The sequence below is a fragment of the Balearica regulorum genome, chromosome 9 (assembly GCF_011004875.1).
Source record: "Balearica regulorum gibbericeps isolate bBalReg1 chromosome 9, bBalReg1.pri, whole genome shotgun sequence".
Taxonomy (NCBI): Eukaryota; Metazoa; Chordata; class Aves; order Gruiformes; family Gruidae; genus Balearica; species Balearica regulorum.
In genome coordinates, this window is record NC_046192.1 from 9,909,754 (window position 1) to 9,932,199 (window position 22,446).

Genomic DNA, 22,446 nt, shown 5'->3' on the forward strand with positions numbered 1-22,446 from the left:
TCTGCTGCTTCTTGACTTTACCTACTGAAAACAGAAACCATCACATACGGATGTGGGGGGAAAAAGTCTGATAACTACAGAGACTGGTTCCCCACGTCTGTGTGTGCTAATGCTGCCTTTCTCTTCTCAATATTGCTTTTCTCTTTTATGCTGATGTCTGGTGAAAAATATAATGAAGTTGTGTGGAGTACTCTTAATTACTACCACGCTGTACAAGGCGAAAATACAGAGGTTTCCCCTGTTAGATCCCACAGCAGTTTTCTAATGGCATCAATATATTGCAACCATTTAACAAAAAAAGAAACAAAGTGATAAAAAAGACCGAAGTAAGGATTTCCAGCAGGCTAATGACAGAAGCTGGGCTAGAACCCACACCACTGAGGGTTCAAACCCTAAAGGGGTTTCTCAGAATATTATCTTTATACAAAACATGAAATAAATTTATAACTTGTATGCAAAGAGTTGCCACATTCTTCTTTCCAACTCAGGTTGGAATCCTGATTGGATTTTCAATCCCTACTGATTTTCAAGTAATTTCTCACTTTGACAGGTAGTTTTCTACAGTTACAGCCTCCGTGAGATCAATGGGATTATTCTTGGGTCTTAGATTAAGTAAAATGAGAGAGCTGTAGTCTATAGGCAGTGATGAAAACCTATTTCAATGCACTTCAGTGGCCTCTGGATCTAGCACTAAATATTCTAAAGAATGGTTAAGAGCATTGTTGTGGTTTCCTTAAACACGTAACAAGAAAAATAAATATTTAACTTTATACCAGGAAAAAAAACTACTCAACTTATAAAGCAAATGTTTGTTTGTTTATTTTTAAAAGAACTCTTATTATCCCATAAAACTGGAGGAGAATTAGTTGGAGCTACCAAAATTTATCCTTTCTCTGGCACAGCGTTAAATAAAAACACGTATTAAGATAAACTCTGTGAAGAATGTTCATCAGAAGTTACAGCTAAGGCTGCATTCACAGTTTTGAAATGAAGATTTTACAAATAAGCCACAGCAGGAAACTAGGCACTACCCTATTGGTTCCCCAAAAGAACTAGTAGCAAATTATTACCCTCTTTCTGAAGGAGATCCACGTTCACCTTGCACACAACCCCTCAAACAGCATTATCAGCAGCTAGTCCTGCTCCCAGAAGACTTCCATTTCACTGACCCAGTGGGAGAAAGCCTGAAAACCAGAACTGGCATAGAGGAAAAAGCAACCAACAAGAACCACCACACTAGCCTGTTTTCAATCTAACATGTTATATTTTGTAACAGATCTTACAGCTCTAAGAGTACAATTGGTCTGTAACCTTGCCAGGGTCCAAGATTTCCATGCCACGCAAGAACTCCAAAGACTTTTGTTTCACAAACTATTTTGAAGAATGAAACACACTCCGCTACACGGAAAGCCACTGTTCCCACACAGGAGCAAATGAATTCTCCATTTGCTGCCCTGGCACCAGCCCTGCCGCTTACAGAAATACTGGGAAGAGAAACGAGCAACTCTGGAGACCAGGGAGGAACATCCCTCAGCCCGTTCTGCCAGCGGCACGCTGCATGGCTCTAACGCAAGTCATCGGCGGCTAATGAGGTTTTAAGAATAACGTGGGTTTGGGTGAGGTGCTATTTGCACAGCAATGTTCTCTATGTTAAATGGCCTGAATATGGGTTGAACAGCACTGTGGTTTAACGAACTACCCCTTCTCTTTAAAGTATGATCAAAAGCCCATCAAACCACTGCAAAAACTCACTGACATCAACTAACTTTGGACAACAGCCATAAAAACCTGTAACTTATTTCTGTAACAGTCACAGCTTGCCACTATCTAAAATTAGTATTTGTGTTCAAATACAGACTAGATAATACAAAGCAAGAACAAATACAGAGAGATACTAGAGTTACTTTCAAAAAGATGCCACCCAAATCTAGATTAAAGCAGAATTTTAGGACAGTGATATCTTGTTAGAAAATGCATTTCTCATTCCAATTTGCCTCCAGTCCAAGGCAATGACATCTTTCTACTTACAACCCAGCTAAGAACTGATAACAAAAAATAGAACTGCTCCATAACCAGAACACTTTCAGCCTCTAACTCTTTGAAAAGATGATATCTCTTTTTCAGCTCACAAGAGAGCTTGCAAGGGAAGGTATCTCTTGGCCTGCTCCTATCTGCTCGTACACTCCTTTACTTTTCAAACAACTCACTTGAGTAGAAAAAAATACACATGCCTAAAATCTGAGGTAGGAATTTAAATGAGATAGATGAACTCTTTCTTTTAATGTTTCTTATGTTGTTTAACAAACACATTAACTGTTTACCATCAAGAAAGAGTGGAATTGGATACTAAATAAATGGGTCTAGCTTCATAAGCAAATCCTAACTGCTTACACAAGACAGGTACAAACACAGGCCAGGACTCTCTTGATTGCAAACACACACAGGGTAAAAATATTTAGAGAATTGGAGTGCGGCACTCGGTGGCAGCCTGTGTTGCACATGCCAAGGAATAGCCACAAGTAAGCTAGAGATGACACAAGACTTTGCTCTACTCTTTCTCCTTCACTGGGACCCTGAAAGCCACACACAGAGAATTGCACCAGCTCCACAGACCCACGATCTCAGCCTTTACCAGGGATCGCAATAACTTTTTCCCCAGCGCATCACTGCGTCTTACACAGAGACAGTTAACTTTGATGGCATGTCCACCTAGGTCACAGTTTTCCAACACAGTTTCCCATTCTTTAGTATGTCAGTATTTAGAATAACCACCTGGGAGCCAAGCACATTTTTTATTTGTCTGCATTAAAAATGAAAAAACCTCCAAAAAACAAACAAAACCCCACCTAATTATTTTGCCTGCATATGAAGTCAGGCCAGAGAAGTTACACTGGCTCATGTCCTGCCTCCCAGTTTTGGTATCCTTCCTCTCTCACTTCTTTCTCTCAGAAGCCCGATTGACAGGACAAGAGTAGTACCCCACACCTTCTGCCTCCGAGTCAGACTACACACGTGATAGAGATCAGCAGCAATTGCCCCATGGCTCTGCACATGCTGTTCGCAGGAGGCTTTTGGATTTTCAAGTCAAGAAACCCTCTTCCAAACTTGCTCACAAGAACGATGGACTGTACCAGGGATCCAGTTTAGCTGCCTAAAGCATTCCAGGTTAATTTAATAAGTTTTTAATTTAAAACATCAAATGCCTTGAAGATAAAAAATTCTATTGCAAGCTGGGAGTTCAGCAGCTGAAAGTGAAGGGGGAAGAGCTGGAAGTAGTGGCCAGTGCCAAAATGATCATCAACTACCAATATGACACTGCCATGAGCAGAGTTCAATGTAGTCCTGCATATAAGGCAAGGTATCTCTAGCAAAGAAAGTACCTATACTACTATATTTAATAGTAATGACATGAATGTGCTGGTGAGACACTACTGAGAATACATGAACAGGTCTGGCTACCTTGAAGAATGAACCAGTTGCAGAAAAGACCTGCTAAGACGACCAGGGAATGAATGTGTTGAAGAGAGTATCTGGGTTGACATGTCTGGTTCTCAAATACAAGTGCACTGACACACTGGATCAAGTCCTGTGGAAGATCACCAAGACAGACTGAGACTGGAGGACAGAACATACAAAGAAATGCTGAGGAAAAATACATTTGTCCACCCTTACGAAGGCCAATAGGAAATCTTGCCGGTCTATACCTTACCTAGCAGTAGGATACAGAGAGGACAAATTCTTCTTGGCGATACACTGGCAGGGGATGAGACACAACAAACAGAACTTGCAACAAGGGAAATCCCAATTAAATACAATAAAGTAAGTTTTTCACGAAGAAGGGTGGTCAAACATGGGAACAGGGCACCATAGAGACTGTGAGGTCTCCATCCTTGGAGAGTCTCAGCACTTTATGGGACAAGGGCCTGAGCGACATTATTTAGTTGGACTTGCTTTGAGCAGGGAGCTGGACTTGACAACCTCCAGAAATTCCTTCCAAACCAAGTAATTTCATGACTGTGTAAGATCATGGCTTATTCAACCTAGCAAACTAGAGCCTGACTTTGTGTCCTGTCTAGGCGAGCCCTAAATACAACCGAAGTGGAAGAGGTACTTAACCCACAGGCTAACACAGAGACAAGAACAAAAGCCTATAAACCGGCTGCTTAGGCCACACAATTTCACTTTGCAGGAGGCTCTGTTTCAAACCTAACATAGAAAGGAGCAAAAGAGGCTCCCAGTCAGGCTTCTTTCAACTCCAAGTCAGCTGTATAACCCCTGCTTATTATTTCAAGGCAATTTCACTTTGAGACAGGCTCCATATGCAAAGAGTTCGGCCAGGAACAAGGCACCAAAAGGAACAATCTCATTCAATTTCCGAGCATAAGCTTCTACAGCTGCAAAATGGAAAGTGAGGCACAAAATGTGGATAAAGCAAGAAAGGAAATGCAAAATAAAATTTCTACATATGAGGGCCAGCAAAATCTGTGTTGTCTCAGGTGCTGATGTCCCATCACCCCACTCCCCCAAACAGAGCAGCTGCAGATGTATCCTTTTATCTGACTGGAAAGATCCCACAAGAAGAATATGGATTACTTCCACTAGCAGTATAATAATGTGGCCTCAGATCCTTTTTGTCTTATCAGTGCCAAGAATCCAATGGCAGTTTTTCCCAAAATAAAGAAGCTAAGAATCAGCACTCAAAGTTTTTCAGGCTATGAATATTAAAGAAGGGTGTTCAGGTTTTGTTTGTTTGGTTTTGGGGTTTTTTTTGTTTGGTTGGGTTTTTTTAATATTGCTCTAACCCCCACCCCCCCCCCCCAAACCTGACAGGTCCAAGGGGAGCAAACCAAGCAGTCTTTCCCTCTTTGATCACATCATGCGTGGCCTAATCATGACATTTCTGGGGTGCAAGCACATGGGGCAAATCATTACTTTCTACACAGAAATCCACCTACACAGAATCCTACTGGCATAAACATCAGCCTCCACAAGACATTTCGTAGAGATGGGATCTGTGGGTATGTAGTGCCAGCTACTATCATACCACTGAAGTTATCCTCTTGATTACAACGGGGGGGTTGATTAGCCCCCAAGCCTTGCCTTTCTTAGAAGATCTAGAACCTCAGAGAGGCTCATATCCCCCCTCCTTTTCCACTACCCAGAAAGCCCAAGTTGCATAGTGGAGCAGCGAGACCACCCGTGTAACGGCATGCAAAAAACACAACGTCCCTCAGACCAAGTCCTCAGTGGGATGTCACAGCCCTTTCAGAGAGGATACACCTGGAGCAACCCACACACAGCTCTTCCACTACCTCTCCTGCCCCACCTAAGCAAGTGCCTGAAAACCACAGTTTTGCCCTTATCACCATGGAAAAGAAAAAGCACCCCAAAAGGCAAAACAACAACAAAAAAAGCATTCTGCACTTTTTAGAAATGATCTTGCTTTGCTTTTTCCACAACACAATAACGTGCTCGCTATATCAAACTGAGTAACAGCTATTTTAGCATCTAATGAGCAACATTGTGGTGTTCTGTTCCCTGGACAGCTTTTCTGTGCAACATGTGTTTTTCATTTCATGTCTCTCGTCAGGGTTTCACTCCCTCTCTTTTACTTGAACTCCAGAAGAGAATAAAATCGTACAAAACCCAAAACTAATGAACCTGCATTGCTGGTATCAATTAACAGTCACATCCACAAGGCTCTTTAGTCAACTAAATACAGAATTAGCAGAACCAGCCCAACTATAAGTTGTTTGGTCTGTATTTGTTAAGCTGTAACACAGTCTCAAAAACCATATGTCTTCTGGTTGGTATTTCAGGCAAAAATCTTTAGAAGAATAATATTTTGATTAGTAACATGTGTGTTTTTAAAGATTAACACTAAACTCCAAAGGAGATTAAAATATGAGTAGAAACTATGAGCTAAGTACACATACGCGCAAAGAGTTTTCATTCTCACTGACTGAAATGTCTGGTTGCAAGTTTTTTGTTTTTATTATTAAAGTCTTAATCATATCTGCTGATGACTTGTTCTAATTGGTATTTATGAAAAAAAACCCTGTTCTTGTAGAGCTATTTCACACATTACTTAAAAAAATCAAGTATATAACAGAAGTGATGTCATACTCTATTTTATTATGACACATCTCAAATGAACTTGCAAGGGATCCTAGTAATTTAGGATAGTACCCAAACATTGACCTCTTCTCTATTTAGTCTTCCAGGACTTCTCAACCCCAGTAGGAAATAAAGAACAAAGCAGCCAGATAGTGCTTTTTAAGAAATTTTAATTATATACGCTTACAAATCTATTGATTTATTTTAGGGGAGCAATCAGTTCTCTAATTGTGCTGCCCATGCAATTAGATTTTTAAATAGATGACCAACTTCCTGGACCACCCCCTCGTTCTTCTGCTGGCAGCTGGGCATTCAACAGGCTTATGTTCTTAACTAACTCCAGCTGGAAAAGTACAAATACATAAGTAAATAATGTCACAGACTACACGCTGCAACTTCAACCCTAAAGATTGTTTTATTCTTGTTTTTTTAAGGAAGTGAACACTCTGGTTGTCTACGCTGCCAAGTATTTTATTAGAGCGTGCAATATCCAAGTGAATACATGACGATATATACAGATTCCCTTTAATCATACCCCTTTGTCACCCCAAGGAAAAATATTCTCAACTCTCTTAATTTTGATAGAAATTAAGATACAGAGATAGCAACTGTGCATTTCTGCTGAAACTTACTCCAACATATAACTAGTGCTCTAAGTAGAATCAAGTCAGAAGTTAACAATCATCACTTCATATGTATTGTTACAACGGTTTCACGCAAGAGAGTTGCAGCCAACAGAAGAGCTCTCACCTTGCTGTCATTTATGCTTCTGTCAAGCAGCTAAGCAAATTAGGAACAGTTACATCTAAATAAAGGCATATACACACAACTAAACACACACTGTCAGGCATAAGGGTGGACTTGGTTACAATTACTCACTCTCAGTGTCTTACTCTTGATGTAGTAATGCTAAATTCAACCCGACTACTCTTCACAAAAGATCAGGCTGGCAATTTACTGAGGAGACGCTGGGGCAGATTGTCAGTGGCACACATAAGCTCCGGGAAATGGAAGCCACAGCATTTCAAGTGAGACACCTAGAGAACATGTCCTCCACCCAGCACAAGCTTATCAGCAGACCTCACCACTCTGTGAAGCTGCACCCTCTGGCTTTCAAATCTCACGTATCAGCATCTGATTTGAAAAAAAACAACAAACAAACCCCCCCAAAAAACCCCCCAAACCCACCCACAAGTTTAAATGCCAGCCATAAAAGACTGCTGCACCCTGGTAGGAGGTACCACCCTAAGTAAAGACATCCTGCTGAACCAGTGTTCACACGACTGCCAGCAAGAGAAGCAGATATGGTGAAAGGTTAAGGGAGGTTCACCTCTATCTCGGTATTGCTGCAGCCCTTGCACTGTGGCTAGCACTTGCTTGGGGTTTCAAGAGAAAAGGATACAATTCATGTCAAGAAAGTAATGGAGAAGATGGATCCATCATCCTACTCCACACGTAGATTTATCTGGTGATGTGGGAAGCACGTCATCAAATGGCACTACAGTTGCTGTTTGACTTAGGAGTACTGAGGAACTCAGCATCTGCCTGACACACACAACTTCTGGGAACTCTAACCTGATCCAGAAGAGCAAACCAGACCAGTATAAGCCCATATTTTAAAGGTAAATCTAATCCTGCTTTTCAACTTGACTATGCAGATAGAAATCCGAAGACATTACACTGCAACCAAAAACTTAATGGGAAATTCTGTATTTTTAATCAGAATCTGCTCAATCTATTTAAAGTGACAAAGTTATTTAAATTTGGCTGTTATTGACATTGTCTGTCCCACTGTAGCAACAAATGTTGAAGTCCCAGATGGGTTAATATTTATGAGAATGTCAACAGAACATCAAAGAGAACAGGAAATAGTGTTTCCTGCCAAACTGTCTAAAAGCAGTTGTACCGTCAGCACTTGCACTTCGCTAGTTTTTACTACTGTTATCTTAGACACACAAAAAAAATTAAAAAAATCTCCTTAGCTGAGCCCATGATAATAGCAATGAGAAAGTATTATTCCTTAGTCATGGTTCAATTTTTGTTTATTTTTGTACCCTTAAGACAGGGAAAAATGTTTTTAAATTGTCCTTGTTAGCTAATGCTAGCAGGATCTGTTTGGCATACCAGTTATGGGGAGCACCTGGAGCTCTGACAGAGGCAGAAAGCGTCAGGCCACTGCCTTATCTTTTTTTTGCCATTTATATGATAACAGTAATTAACTGAATAAAATCATAAGCTGTCTATTACTTCCATGTGTTTTTCTTCAAGACAGGAAAAAATCTTCATAAACAAGAATTAGAGGAGAATGGTGTGCTAATACACTAGGCTTTTGGTACTGAAGGCACCCATCTCAATGTGGTTCCCCTTGAAGCACAGTGTGTCAGGACGCAAAGTTGTTAAATCAAAACCTAGCATTTAACTAGGCTTAAAAAATAAAAGACATGCACTCCAAAACATAACACCCCTCTGCCAAAGACCAACAAAAGAAACACAAATAAACAGATTTCCAGACAGCTCCAGACATTAGTGATCCAAAGGCTCACCCTTAACAGCCACAACTGAAAGACAAGGAAAGAGATGATGATCTCATCCCTAAATATTCCCATTTAGTATCATCTACCTAAGAAGATTCATGTAGCATTACATGAAAATATATCTTGTTCCACTGATTCAAGCCTCCATGCAAATAAAGAGGGAGGAGGGGGAGAGAGAAAAAAGAAAAAGGGGAAGAAAACACATGGGAGGGAAGATTCAGATTTCTTTTCATTTCTTTAGTTTTAATTCCTGTAATTCTTGTATTTTAAACTATTAATAACCACACATATAAGGACTTCTTGTTTTTAAAAGTTTCATCCTTTTAACTGTCAACAGTCAGTTGATACATGTCCTTTTGTAAAATTGCAGCTGTTTTTTTCGGGGCAAAATGGCAAAGTCCACTTTGCTGCTGTTCCTTGACAGCAATCCTCTTATCACCACCCTTAAAGCACATCTGCCTTCACCTCCACACTGGCAACACAACTGAGGCTTATCAGATGCAATGCGAGCTATGCGCAAGATAGATTCAAGAGGTGCTGCTGGGGTGATGTTAGACCCAGCTACATTGGTTGGAGCAGTGGGTGAGCCACCACGTTAAGAAGCAACCCCTCATTGCTGCAGTATACAGGTGTTATATCTCCACTTTTCAAGCTCCATGTACAAGTCATTTGCTAACTCCCATTCTTTATCACTCAAACACTTCCCCAAAATAAAGAAACTCACATTTTCAAATCTGAATCCCTGCCAGATCCTTTAGGATTATGAGTTGGGCTCTTCTGAAAAACGCACTGGGAAGCAGTAGTAGGAAACAGAAACCCAGAAGTGTTGGGGCACAAAGATCTAGTATAGCAGCCCTTATAGCTCATTCTAGCACATCTCGGTATCTATCAGCATGGAATTTAAATGCCAAGTATCTCTGCTTAAAACCCCCCAAACCACACATACCACATTATCCCAAGGAAACAGTTGTTAGCCCTGGCAGCTACCTGTTTACTTAAGTCTATTTAAAAATATGTATAAATCTTATACATATGATTATAAATATATATTTATAAATATATTCACACATCAAGACATTGCATTGTCTTCCACACTGTACTGAACAGAGAACCACAAAATTCTTTAAAGAAAGAGACATAGCAGAGAGGTGGTTCTTCCAAGAGGAGTTACTACCTATTATTTGAATTGTATTTTATCTAACAGTCATTCAAATAGAAATTATCTATACAAAATCATTTGTTTAATGTAAAACCTTATACTAAAGCTAGGAGAAAGGCAAATTACCAAACCCATTGACAGTACGGGGCTGAGAGGCGTGGCTAGACAGAACAACACAGGACAGCTGTTCAGGGAAGAGATGGGGCAGAGACATTATCAGCTTGAAGAACTGGCAAGGAGAATTCCTGGAAGAAGTGGGTTTTAAGACGGCATGGAGGGCAAGCAAAGATAGGGCGCCCGACAGACAACTGACATACTGTTCCTTGCATACAGAGGGGCATTAATGGAGCCTCAGAGACAAGTGGGTGAAAGGCACAAAGAGCAACAAGGACCGAGGGCTGGAAGGGGCGAGGGCAGCAAACCAGGGAGTGGGTAGATACGAGAATGAAGAAACGAGAGTAAGATAATGTTTAAGCGCAACATACAGGCCATGCCTAGTCAATTTGAAAGGTGGTCACTGCAAGCGCAACTTTAAAAAGAAAAAAAGAGGAGATAAACCTCCTATCAAGGCATGCCAGTTACTGTGTCCTGCTGTACTACTGCTCATCCTGCTTATTGCAACATAACTTGTAACTTCCACCTGACACCAGTCTGCAAATGGTTTTCCCCTTCCCGGGGAAAGGATACATAGAAGACAAAAAGTATTTTATTGTCAACATCCACAGTAAGCTGGAGCTATTGTTCCTACACCAAAAAAATCATCCCATCTTCTTCTATTTCCAAAATGAGCAGACTTAAACCACTTTGATTTGCTGTGTTTCATGGGCTTCAATTCTTTTCCAAAATCTACAGAAACATGCACACTTGGGTCTGTACTTGAAATATGAAAGAGAAGGACCAGGAGGTTTCTGAAAGACAGCTGAAGAAAAGTTATCATCTATCTATCATTAGACTGTAACTTTTTTTTGTGTACATTAGGGATTTCCTAACGCTGTTAAACCACAGGTTATTATTTGACCAGGGAAAAGGATAAGCTAAATTGCTGCTTAAGTTATCTCCCAAATTTCCATTTGGTAAGTTCTCCTAACTAACCCACAAAAGAGTTCTCACTGATTCTGGGGAAGCTATGAGGATAAATTAAGGCAACACTAAAGAAACCAGTACCATTCAATTCTACTTAATGTTCTGTGACTTAGTTTCCACCAGTGTTTGCAATTTTAGCTGTTTAATGAAATGGTGTCAGCAGAACAGAAGCACCGTACAATCACACAGCTCAAAGAGAAAAACAACTGTTATTCATGTAAAAGGTAACTGATGCTTAAAGTGAGATCTGACCTTTGGAACAGGCAGTTGCTTTTCCGTAACTTGCTTTCAGATGGGAGCTGTGTATGATATTTCAGTTCTGCACTGTTACTGTAATTGCTCTTTATCCACTGCTGGAAGTCAACCTGCTACATGTGAATGGAAGGAAAAAAGTGTGCCTATATACTGACAATGAAGACATGATAGCTCAGCACATATTTTAGTATGCATTGCAAATATGTGAATACAAAAGATACGCACCACATGATATTCTGGAATAAATATCAAAGTCTGCCCGTTACTGTTTTTAATACTTACTCATCACTCTCTTTCTCTCTGCTGGCAGAATCAGAGGTGTGACCCAGGACTTGTTTTCCCAAGATCTCTCCCTGTCAATGCAGTTGTTCTGTACCATGCACTTTCCTGTATTTCGTTCAGCATAGCTTATAAATCCAAAGCCATGAAAAAGTTCCATCCCAAGGATGACCAAGTTTTGGCCCCAAACCACTTTTGAGGCTCTTCCAACTAACAAAAAAAGCCCAAAAAACCCCAAAACCAAACAACCAAACAAAAAAAAGCCAAAAAAAAAGCCCCCCCCCCCCCAAAAAAAAAAGCACCAGGAAAAAGGCTGTACACTTCTACCTTCAAAGAGACACTGATATTGCTACAAATACCACAAGTTACTTTATGGCGTGTCAAATGCAATGGAGGCACTCCTAACAAAAGACATCAAACCTGGCACGTGCCATGGTACTTGCACAGCAATGGAGAAAGCTCTTTCACAGGACTGACTGCAAATATGATTTATTATCTAAACCAGCACAGTCCAGCCAATAGCCCCCAGGCTGACTTCAGTCCATCACTCTCTCTCTAAAAGACGCAACAAGCTCTGAATATGTTCTCCTGCGCCTACTCATAGCATGGACATGAGCGCTGTATTTGCTTCCAAAGGAGAGAGAAGGGGGATATGAAGGACTGGCATCCTTCCCTCCCTCAAACTGCACATACATGTTACACAATATCTGGGCATAAGCAGCCTTTCCTTTCCCTGTTCTGCTGAATTTTTGGCTTGGACTCTCTGTCACAGCTGCCAGAGCTTGCACTGGGCTAAAAGGGCAAGGCAGGGGGATGGAGAGAGGATAAGGAGGAAGCAGCAAGTGTCTCAGCAGAAGAAAGGGATAGAAAAAGTAGTTTCAGGGTGAGAAGCCAGTGAGGCTCTGTTACATGCCACTCTGGCCAGAAGATACCATAGCAGTCCTCCCCCTACCTCTCTTCGTGTCCCTTCTCCCAGAATACTTGTTCTGTCATGCACCTTAGGGCACACAACACCTGCAAACCAGAGCACCCCAATGTGCTCGTTTCCCCCACTTCCCAGCTGCAGCAGCACCAAGCACACCCGCAGTCAGGAGCCTGCAAGGGTCAGGATGAAGACACTTGCTCCTGCTCAGACACCTCGCAAGGGAGTAAAACCCACTCCTCAGCAAGTGCTTGCACAAGTATCAAAGCAGTATAAACACTCTACGAAGACATTTAACACCAAGTGTTGCCATCATAGGTGCCAATGATGAAACAAGTCCAATATCCCCCATGGACACTGACTTTAATGCCCCAGGAACAGACATGCATCATGCCTGTATCAAAGCTGAGAGGAAGCAAGAGAGGCTGTATTCAAAACAGAGGCATGAAACTTTTTTTTTTTTTTATAGAGTTTCAAGCCATCCACACAGCGGAAAGGATCTTACTAAAAATCCAACGTAAACTAGACATGAGAGAACAGAGTGAGGGTCCGGGGCAGAAAGGGAACAGCAGGAAAACAGCTGATGGTCAGGAGGGAGGGGGCCAGGGCAAGAACCAGGGAGGTGCAAGAAAAGCAGGGCTTGTGCCCAGCATCACGGGCACACAAGGACAGTGGCCCATGTTAATCCCATCCAGGCTATACTTCAGAGTTTGGAAGTGATAAGCTTTGTACCAATCCTATACTGAATTAATTCTACTCACAGAGCAAACAGAAAATTAACCAGGAGATAGAAAGGTGAGAGGAATTAATCCTAATATCAAGAAGGAATACAAAGAAGTTGGTAAAGGTGTCACAGGAAAACTGCCAGTAACCACCCGCAGCTGTTAAAGGATTCCTCTAACTCATTCAAAATACAAATCTCTGGTTTGAATTTAAATGAGTAATTTTTTGGAAGTCAGAGGAATTTGAGTGGGAAGGGCAGGATTTGAAATCCAGCAAGGTTTGTAAACCCCTCAAAATTGTCCCAGAGCTTGGCAAAAACTCAAATCACAGGAGAAGCTTCTCGGACTTTAGTATATTTTCTTTAAAACATGCCAATCTCTCCCACCAAAGGAAGAAAAAAAACCCCAATCTAGAACAAAGATCACTGAGGAACTCGCATCAAAACACAGATAGATTTAACCCATAGTTAAAGCGTTCCAGACACCTTTTGGATAAAAGATGGAGAGGCATGTGTTATGAGACACTTGAGAGTCCAGAATTTCATTCTTGCCTATAAATTAGAAGTACAGTCCTCAAACCAACTGACATGCATCAGCCTACTCATAGTTGCAAAAGCAGGTACATCTAGCAGAAAACATACATGGGCAAACAATGCATTTACATGATGACAGTTTAAAAATTAAAATCCACTATGGTTAACTAAAGCCAAAGATAATAAACAAGAATTTTTTTCCTTTTTGCTATCCTAAACATATCTAGTCACTCCAGTTCCAGAGCGAACATTTCTGTACTAGTCTTGATAAATAGTAACAATTAAAGGAAGTTTCCCCCCGCCATCCAACTCCATTGCATTCATTATATTTCATTATATCTACATCATTTAATTTAGGGCAACATGTCAAAGTAACCTAGAATCACGTTTGCTTTAAGTCAGCCAACATTACTCTCAAAGCTGAAAAGCCCATTTCAGACTCAATGACAGAATCGCCTTGTACTTCCTCCACACAACATGAAGTCAGAAGTGGAGAACTACACTCAGAATTAAGAAAATCCCTTGACGTTGACAACTTACTAAATTTCTGTACAATATATATAATACTAACTGCACAACAGCAATAGTGGGCAGAAAATCTAGTAGTAAGCTAATTGTTAATTAATAATGAATGAATTAGTAATTTAAAATGTAATACAGTGTTGTTTTTTTTTTTTTTTTCACTTTTTGAGGGGGCTTTGTTTTTTGTGGGTTTTTTGAGTCTGCAGAGATAAAACCTTGCTTCAGAACACTCCCATTGGAGGGAGGCATCCATCTCCATTTTCCCTACATTTGCCTGGGATCCTAATGACGGCAGCCACAGCTCGCGCTGCCAGTATGAACCCACGTGTGTCACAACTGTATCCAGATTTCCTCATTTGATGTATTTTTATACAAGCTTAAAGCACGTCTACATTATGTCATCTCAAAACACTACATTGTGTTCCAAAACACGTAGTAGTTGGGTTCCAGCTGAAAAGTAGCATTACAGTACCCAAGCAAAGAGGCTGGATGTTAACTCCCAGAGTATAAGTTGGGGAGGAGAGGCTGGGCAGCAGCACCATCCCCAGGGCCCCAAGGGATCTCTCTCCCTATATTTGCAAAGCAAATTTGTAAAATTTAAGAACAAAAAAGCAATATTGACCACTTGCCTGTGTGTATCATGGGGAAAAAAACTCAGTACCAGAGATGACTGGTAATCTACTAAAAATATATTTAAGCAATGTGTTTAGGTTGTAATCATGTATCATTGATATGGAGGGGGGGAAAAAAAATTACAGACTACTGCACTGTGAGCCCAATCTAAAAAGCAAAGGAGAGAGGAGGGAAATAAAAAGAAGAAAAAACCTCCCAAGTTTCCCCTGTAAGAGAATGGCTCCAGAAGGCTTCACTGATACACGTTACCATTTAGCACTAATGCAGCTTAGTGCCCTGTTACTGCGTTGTGTTCTGCCCGGCAAGGTACAACGTGAGCAGAAGTAATTTACACTAAGGAAGCACACAAAGGCAAGCAGCTCTTGCTTTTCTTACATTTTACAGGAGAAGGAAAAATTTGCCCATGTCAGCAATGAGAAAGTGGGGCAGACTATGAAACAGTCTCAACAGCCAGGCAAATTATTCAGTCATATGGGGCAGGACGGCCCGTGATGGTGATGAACTTGGAGACGATGGCTCTAAGGCTCTTAGTATCGATTTATTGCATGATCTTGGGCAGTTAGCTCCTGGTGTTTTGTTTTTCTTACAAATAAAAACAGGGATAAAGCTGGCATTTGCTAATATAAGAATACACAGTTGGTCTGAAACAGACAGCAAATATAATCTAGCTTCAGAAAATTGTTGTTGAGTTCTGTGAAATGCAGGCAATCCTAAACTGGAAACATTACACACACTGCAAGTCAGTCTTTGTTATTTGTGTAATAATCACATCTGTGACACTATTTCATAGCCTTTTGACCTTGCGCTAGAAAAGTTACAAACATGTTTTGACTTCTGAAAGGACACACACGCTGCAGAACTGCCCGTTATAAACCACAACAATATTAAACCTTCTCTCTGCGCAAGCGTCCTCCTCCAAAGCTAAGACAAGACTTAATCTTCCAGTTTCTACTTCTCTTTCTACTGCTGTTCTTTCTCTCCCTCCCCAGACCCCTTATTTAACCTTGTAAGCAAGGGAAAAAAGTTAATGCGGCTTCTATAAACTGAGAGCACTTTGAGTTACTCAAGCTGACTCACTTCCCATGAATTTAAAACAAAGCGTTAGTCAACTGGCAGATTCAAGACAACAGTAAAAACTCTGCATTTAAATCCGAGTGCCTAGGTCTCTCTACCTAATAAATGACTGCCTGGTTGCATATTAAGGGCTTATTCACACAAGTTGTTCACCAACCTGACGAATCTTTCTTGCAGCTCTCTTTATTTCTTTCCTTCTTTTTATTGTCTTCTTCAGCTTCTCTTTTCCCACAAAGTCTTTTCTCTTTTCCCCCATTTTCTCCAATGCTATTAACTTCTTTCTAAACCATTTTCTTCCCTTCTCTGTCTCCACCCTCTCCAAGGCTCTCTTCTCTTATCTCCTTTTTCTCATTTCTGCATCAATTTAATCCCCAGTGCCAGTCTCAGATGAAGTTCCTAGAATTGCTCAGGAGAAGACTTTGGCCCTTTTGTCCGCCTGCAGAGGAGGAGCCCAGCAGCTGGAGAATGTGCAAGCGGTGCATTCTTGCCTGTGCTCTTTGCTTGGTTTGCCCTTACATCTGGGCTCCTGCAGCCAGCTGAAAATGATCAGATCTTTGTCAGGGCCCCTCCACTGCAAGCGTCCTTGGGATACCCCAACTGAAGAACAGCTACAAAATTACTTATCAGACACTTCAAAACAAAAAAATTGTGAGAAAGGAAACCACTTACAAATAATGTGCGTCTTGTCTTTGAACAGGTAAGGGATGTTGCACAGGATATTAATTAAAGATAAATTTTGGAATACAGATTCATGAACAAGGTTCACAGGTAAAATACAAATATAAACAAGTTGTTTAATACTTCAATATTGCACTGCATACACAGAAGGTTGCTAACATCCTACATGTGCCTGACAAGTTGTCCACCCTCAGCAAACCGTAACTTATCTCAAATGCAAAGGCTCACAAAAGCAGAGCCTCACCAGCTCTAGACTGCAGATAATATTCCCTTATGCCTAGGCCATGAATAAGCTCTCTCCTCAACCACCAAAATGGGATGAGGCTTTCACTCTATGGACGTGCTTTTAAGATTACTTCACCGGGCTATCACCTCGGCCTTAACCAAAGAAAACACAAAAAGAAGAAAGAGTCAATACATTAAAAAGTCTGCAGGGAAATAGACAAAAATGTAGTAGCTAGCCTGTGAAAACTGTGCACGTACATGTACATACAACCACACAGAGTCTATTTTGTATCCATGGTATATTCACTGTCTGTATAAATACCTTACTTTGGTTCACCCTGGACAAACAGTAGATATCAGAATATCCTCAGAAGAAAGGAGCCTTTCAAAGTCCAGTTTCTGCCTTTGGAATATCTCAGTTAACACTGTACCTTCTCAACAGATGAAGTATTCAGCATCATTTCATTCATGACCTGATTCTCAACATGGAAGTCCAACTGAAGCATGGCCATGTAACGAGAAAAGGCCACACAGCGTGACCCTACAGTATAGGCACAGTCAAAGCTCTGTTGTTATTATCCAGAGTACCAAGGCAGCGGGTTACCCCGTGAGGCTGTAAACAATACACATTACTCTTCTTGAGAGACTACAACACACCACTGGATGCACAAAAAACCCCACTGACAGTTTATTACCTACCCAAAACTAGAAATATACAACTACAATATAGAGACTTTATTATTTGTAAAGAATATACCACATATAATACACATTGGAAACAAATGGAATCTGTTCTTTCAGGGAGAACTTACAGCAGCCCCATGTAAAATAACCAGGAGAGAAACCCATTTTGTGGGGAAGAGAAAGCCATGTAATCCAGCCTTCCACTCAAGAGAGACAGCCAGTACGAGGTCATTGGACGCCACAGCTCTCTGTGCTTGGCTGCAGTGTGATGGAAAGAAAACTCTGCCAAAAAAAAGATGCGTGGAGGAACAGCCCAATTCCAGACTGCTATTAACTTGTTTAAGTATGGAAGAGAGATGAGGAGCAAGGCTCCCTGCAGCTCTTTTATAAAAACACTGTCACAATACTTCATGTAAAGGATGGGTACTGCAGCCAACAGTACTTAGCCAAATTAATTGAGATCTGGAAATAATAGCATAATGTGAAGTTTAATATTAGCTAAGCAGGTAGCAAGCTCATTTCTAGGAGCACTGACTAGCCCATTGCTATTTTAAAAACTTCCATTGAAATATTGCTGCGGCACACAAGTGAAGCAACAGATATATTAATTTCCCTTTCTTGTGCAGAGCTGTTCACTTTTCTTGGGCTGTGGCAGCAAGCATTCATAAAGCAACTTCCAAACAAGCCTTTTCTATTAAAAGACACAAAGAATTTCACAACAAAGTTTCAAAATACAATAAATTATTTACCTTCTAGATGATGCTGATCTATTTCACTGCCTAGTTTGGTGAATTGCCTTTTCTACATGCAAGCTTAACTAGGCACTTATGGAAACAACCTGTGCCCTGCCACACACAATTAACACCTGATAGTACCACTCCCTCCACCTTCTGAAGAGTTGGGTAATTAATGTAGAATGTGTTACTTGTGCCAAAACACTGCACCTACCACCCCCTACCAACAAGACACACACATATATTCCGCCCTCAACCTTTATTTCCACTTTCTATCTTTTAGGGCACTACTGAAGTTCATCTTTTATACAATACAACACCAAATTATAAACTTCTGCCACCCCTCTTTTTTTTCTTTCTACAAATAAATTTTTTTGTGCTAAATACTAGCAACTGTTTTTCCTATATTAAATGAATAAATATGAGCAAAAGAAAAGGTATAGTACACAAAAGAAAAAGCAATATATTTGAAGAGAGTAAAGAGCTACAAACCACAACACTCCATTTTTCTCTAAGACAGTTAACGTCAAATAGGCATTTGATCCCTAGGCTCTTACCAAACTGCTAAGACACGAATGATCCCTATTGCAGGTGCTGTTACAAATCCTGCTGACAGGCCCAGCTGCAATACAGGACATACACAAAAGCAGTAACAGAAAGCTTAACTCTTTACACCTTTACACTTAATTTGTTGCACTTTACACGTTTACACTTTCCCTACTTTGTAGCAGCCAGATATCTGCAAACTCTTAACAACAGCTGTGTCAATTTTCAGGACACTCCAACGCAAGTCAAATTTAGTATAACTGGAATATAAGGTGCTGATACATCCAGAGCAAGACGCGACGAGAACCAGTGCACCTCGCTGAATACACCAGATTTTTCTCTTCTGTAAGAATATTCATTTCTGGTACAAAAAAAGTCAGTTCAAGTTCAGCCAGAAACTTCGGGTCCTGGGGGGCTTTTCTACAATAGCAACACACCAGCCCTACTGGAACGGTTGTGCCGCCCCAGTGTCGCCCGTGCCCAAGGCGCACAGGCCAGAGGAGCTTCCCTGGAAAACGGCATCAACAGACCTGCCGGCCCTGGCACCCTGCGTTACAGGTCCAGAGGCAAGGATCGCTGCCTGGCACAGAACGTCACAGCTCCACGCGGCAGCCCCAAACCTGAACCACCAGCAACCCTGGTTACGGCTGCCAGGGCATCTTCTGCCTGATGGCCAAGATAATTATGCTCATTCTTAGTTGATGTAGCTAGAAAAGATTTAACTCTGAAGATACAGCATGAGTCCTCAGCATAAGGTATTTTATTAAAATTTGCCTGTCACAGGTAACCTTACTGGCAACCCAAAAAAGTATGGTAAAAAGATGGTAACTGCATTAAGTTTCCCAGAGCCATACATATTCAACACAGAGAGCAACCCAGACTTCAGAACCATTGTGCCTGCTGCTGAATAAAACGTAACATCTGGAAGTCCCTAAGTGCTCCCACTGAGCAGTATAACTGAAACCAGAATTTGGCCTGGCGTCTTCAAATCTTAAGTTCAGTATCTTTAAAAGACCATCTTTGCAGATCTGCCTACATTTGCCTCAGATATTGAATCAAAAGCCCTGATGAAATCCAGCTCCAGTACATTTCATCAGTCAACAGGAAGTCAGACTCACAGAAGAAGCAGACGATTTTTGCCACCCCACAACTAGAGTCTTGATGTTTTAAAGAGAGTTTGAATAAAATATAACTCAAATGCACAAGCAGGAATTAAATACTATATTCTTAAGTGAGCAGCATAAGATCTATTAGCAACACCTTAAAAAAATGCTCTCCTCAAGGGAACCAGACCATCAAATTCAGATTTACTTCATCAATGTCATTAGCTGGTTTTGTTTGCATTCTTGCAGCAGAAACACAGCAGAGTTAAATATACTTCTAATGGAACTTCAATTATAATACTTTAGGATGCAGTTAGACAGTACAATAGTTTAGCTGGTATATGGACGTAAATACACTCTCTTAATGGACAACTACTTAGCACAGTGTCTGGGCAGAGCCCAAACCAACCGTGATGGTTCGCAGAAAGTTACCACCAAAACTTTATCAGCGTAGTGTATCCTGTTTGACAATGGGCCAAATTCTGCTCTCTACGTGCCCAGAGGGCAGGAGCGTGCAAATCTGCCAGCAGTACAGTTGTAGAGACACTTCAGGATTTGACAGGGGCTGACAGCACGTACAACCTTTGTGGGAAGTCAGGAGAGACAAGTAAGTTTCTACCAAGCTTTCACATGTCAGAAGCTTGGAAATGCTTTATGAAGACCTTCAAAGCTGACTGCAAAAGCACTGCAAATCTAGTGAGGTAAAGAAACAACTCGCATTTGGTGTACAGATAGCTAGGACACGTGAACTGGTTGCTGCCTCCAAGCAGAGCGGCCGTTCTAGAGCTGCTCTCCATTTGTAGTGGGCAAGGCCCCTCAAGAGACGGAAACGGCTCGCTAAGTTTATGGGGACACAGCTGCAGAATTATTTCCCATTTTATGCAGAAAGAGAAAGCACTGCATTTAGGCACTGGTGCGGGGCAATCTTTGATGAGCGATGACATTTGACTTACAACTTCCCCTGTTTCAGCTTTTTAGTCTACTTCATGAACTGTTGCCTGAAAAATTAGAAAAGAAAATTATTTATCTGAATTACATGATTCACAGAAATGATATGCTTAGTCATCTAAGAAGGAGTCATTTATCTCTCATAGCACACAGCATTAAGTCCAAAGGGATATTAATATAAAAACAGCTAATAAATGACTCATAAATGGCTAGTGATTTGAAAAGGCTAGCAGACATTTCTCTGTGAACCCTAACAATTCGCCATTCGTGCCTATCAGCTGAGTTCTTACACACAGCCACGTAAAGAGAAGAGAAGATACTGTTAAAGTACCGTGATAACAGTTTACAACCCTTTTGCGCTACTCCACTGATGGAGAGACATGGGGGTTGAAGCCTCATGCAATGCATTTTAGAAGCAAATGCTACTAGGAAGCCCAGGATCTGTGTTTCTGCGGCATTTTAGGCTCCCTTCCATGGGGTTTCCAGTAGAAATCACCACGAGCACACACGCATCTCAGTAGTTATGGTTATATACGAGCATAAGGGCTGTGAAGTACCTAAAAATCACGTGTCTGACAACTCTCGGAGAGCCGGAGCGCTCGGGTCCCGTCCCCCCCGCAGCACACCAGGCTTATTTTGGCACCGGTAGCGAGATCTTCGTGTTTCACTTCATCTGCCCGTGCAAAGCTCATTCAAAAGAAAAGAGAAACGGCGAAATTCCCGGGCGGAAGACAGCCAGCCCCGTCCCGAGAAGAGCGAGGGACAGCAGCAGCCGCCGCCTGTAGCATTTAAACGGGGAGGCGCGGCGGCACCGGCGGCGATCGGCGAGCCGTCCGGGCCGATCAGCGCTCGCCCGCAGGCTGCTCCGCGCGGGCCGGGCCGGGCCGGGGGACCTAGCGCGGCGCCCTCCTCTCCGGTGCCCTCCCCGGCTCCCGAGGGCGCTTCGCACCTGGGCCGGTGCCCGCTCCCCGCCGCGGCCGCCCCGCTCCGCCCGGCACTGCCCCGCCGCACTCACCCGCTGCTGCAGCCGCCCGCTGGCGGCGGCGGCGGCGGCCGTGGCCGCGCTGTGCCGCAGCTCCGCCGCCTGCCCCGGCCGCAGCAGGCTCCGTGTGAAGCGCCGAGTCCGCTCGCCGGCCATGGGCGCCGGCAGCCCCTCGCTCCGGCCGCCGCTCCCCGCCCGGGCCGAGGCGCCGTCAGGAAGCGGAACTGGGGGTTTCCCTCCCGCTCCCCCCGCCCGGGGGAGGTGTGCGGGGCGGGGGCCGCCCGCCGCCGGGAAGTTCGCAGCCCCTCCCCGGGGGAGCGTCGCGCCCCCGCCGCCTTCGCTGGCCATGTGCACCGCGGCCGAGCGGCGGGCCCGGGACGGCGCCGCGGGGGACGGCCCCGCTCCCGCCCCGGCAGCTCCGAGGCGGCTCCGCGCCGAGGGGGCGATGGGGGCCCCCGCGGGGGCCGGGGGAGCGGGGTGCAGGAGGGAGCCCGGGCCAGGCCAGAGCAAATACCCCTCTTTGCGTGCATGTGGTCACCAAAGGATGCTCTGCCAGGAAGAGCGCTGGGTTGGGTTCGACAGAGGAATAGCTACTCTTGGTGGTAACCACCCGCCAGGGTGGAAACGTTGGCTCACTGGATGAACCCAGAGCCCGGACCGCTAGGTTTCATGAGAAATCACGAGAAAGCCCCACCATTCTGCTGGTGGGGAGC

At 42.7% G+C, this 22,446-nt stretch overlaps 1 protein-coding gene across 7 annotated transcripts in view; it reads right to left on the bottom strand.

Moving 5' to 3' along the window:
* The window catches only part of DOCK10 (dedicator of cytokinesis 10), a 162,696-nt gene extending 140,601 nt beyond the window's left edge, over nucleotides 1-22,095 (bottom strand). For 2 of the 7 annotated variants that reach the window (XM_075761024.1, XM_075761023.1), the window contains exon 1: nucleotides 21,767-22,095. In XM_075761024.1, coding sequence (XP_075617139.1) covers nucleotides 21,767-22,081 — 315 coding nt within the window. In that variant the 5' untranslated portion in view covers nucleotides 22,082-22,095. Of the gene's footprint in view, nucleotides 1-15,990; nucleotides 16,105-21,766 lie in introns of those variants that run through there. The other 5 variants (XM_075761021.1, XM_075761020.1, XM_075761019.1 and 2 more) reach the window with 3 other exon arrangements.
* Nucleotides 22,096-22,446: the final 351 nt, after the last annotated feature.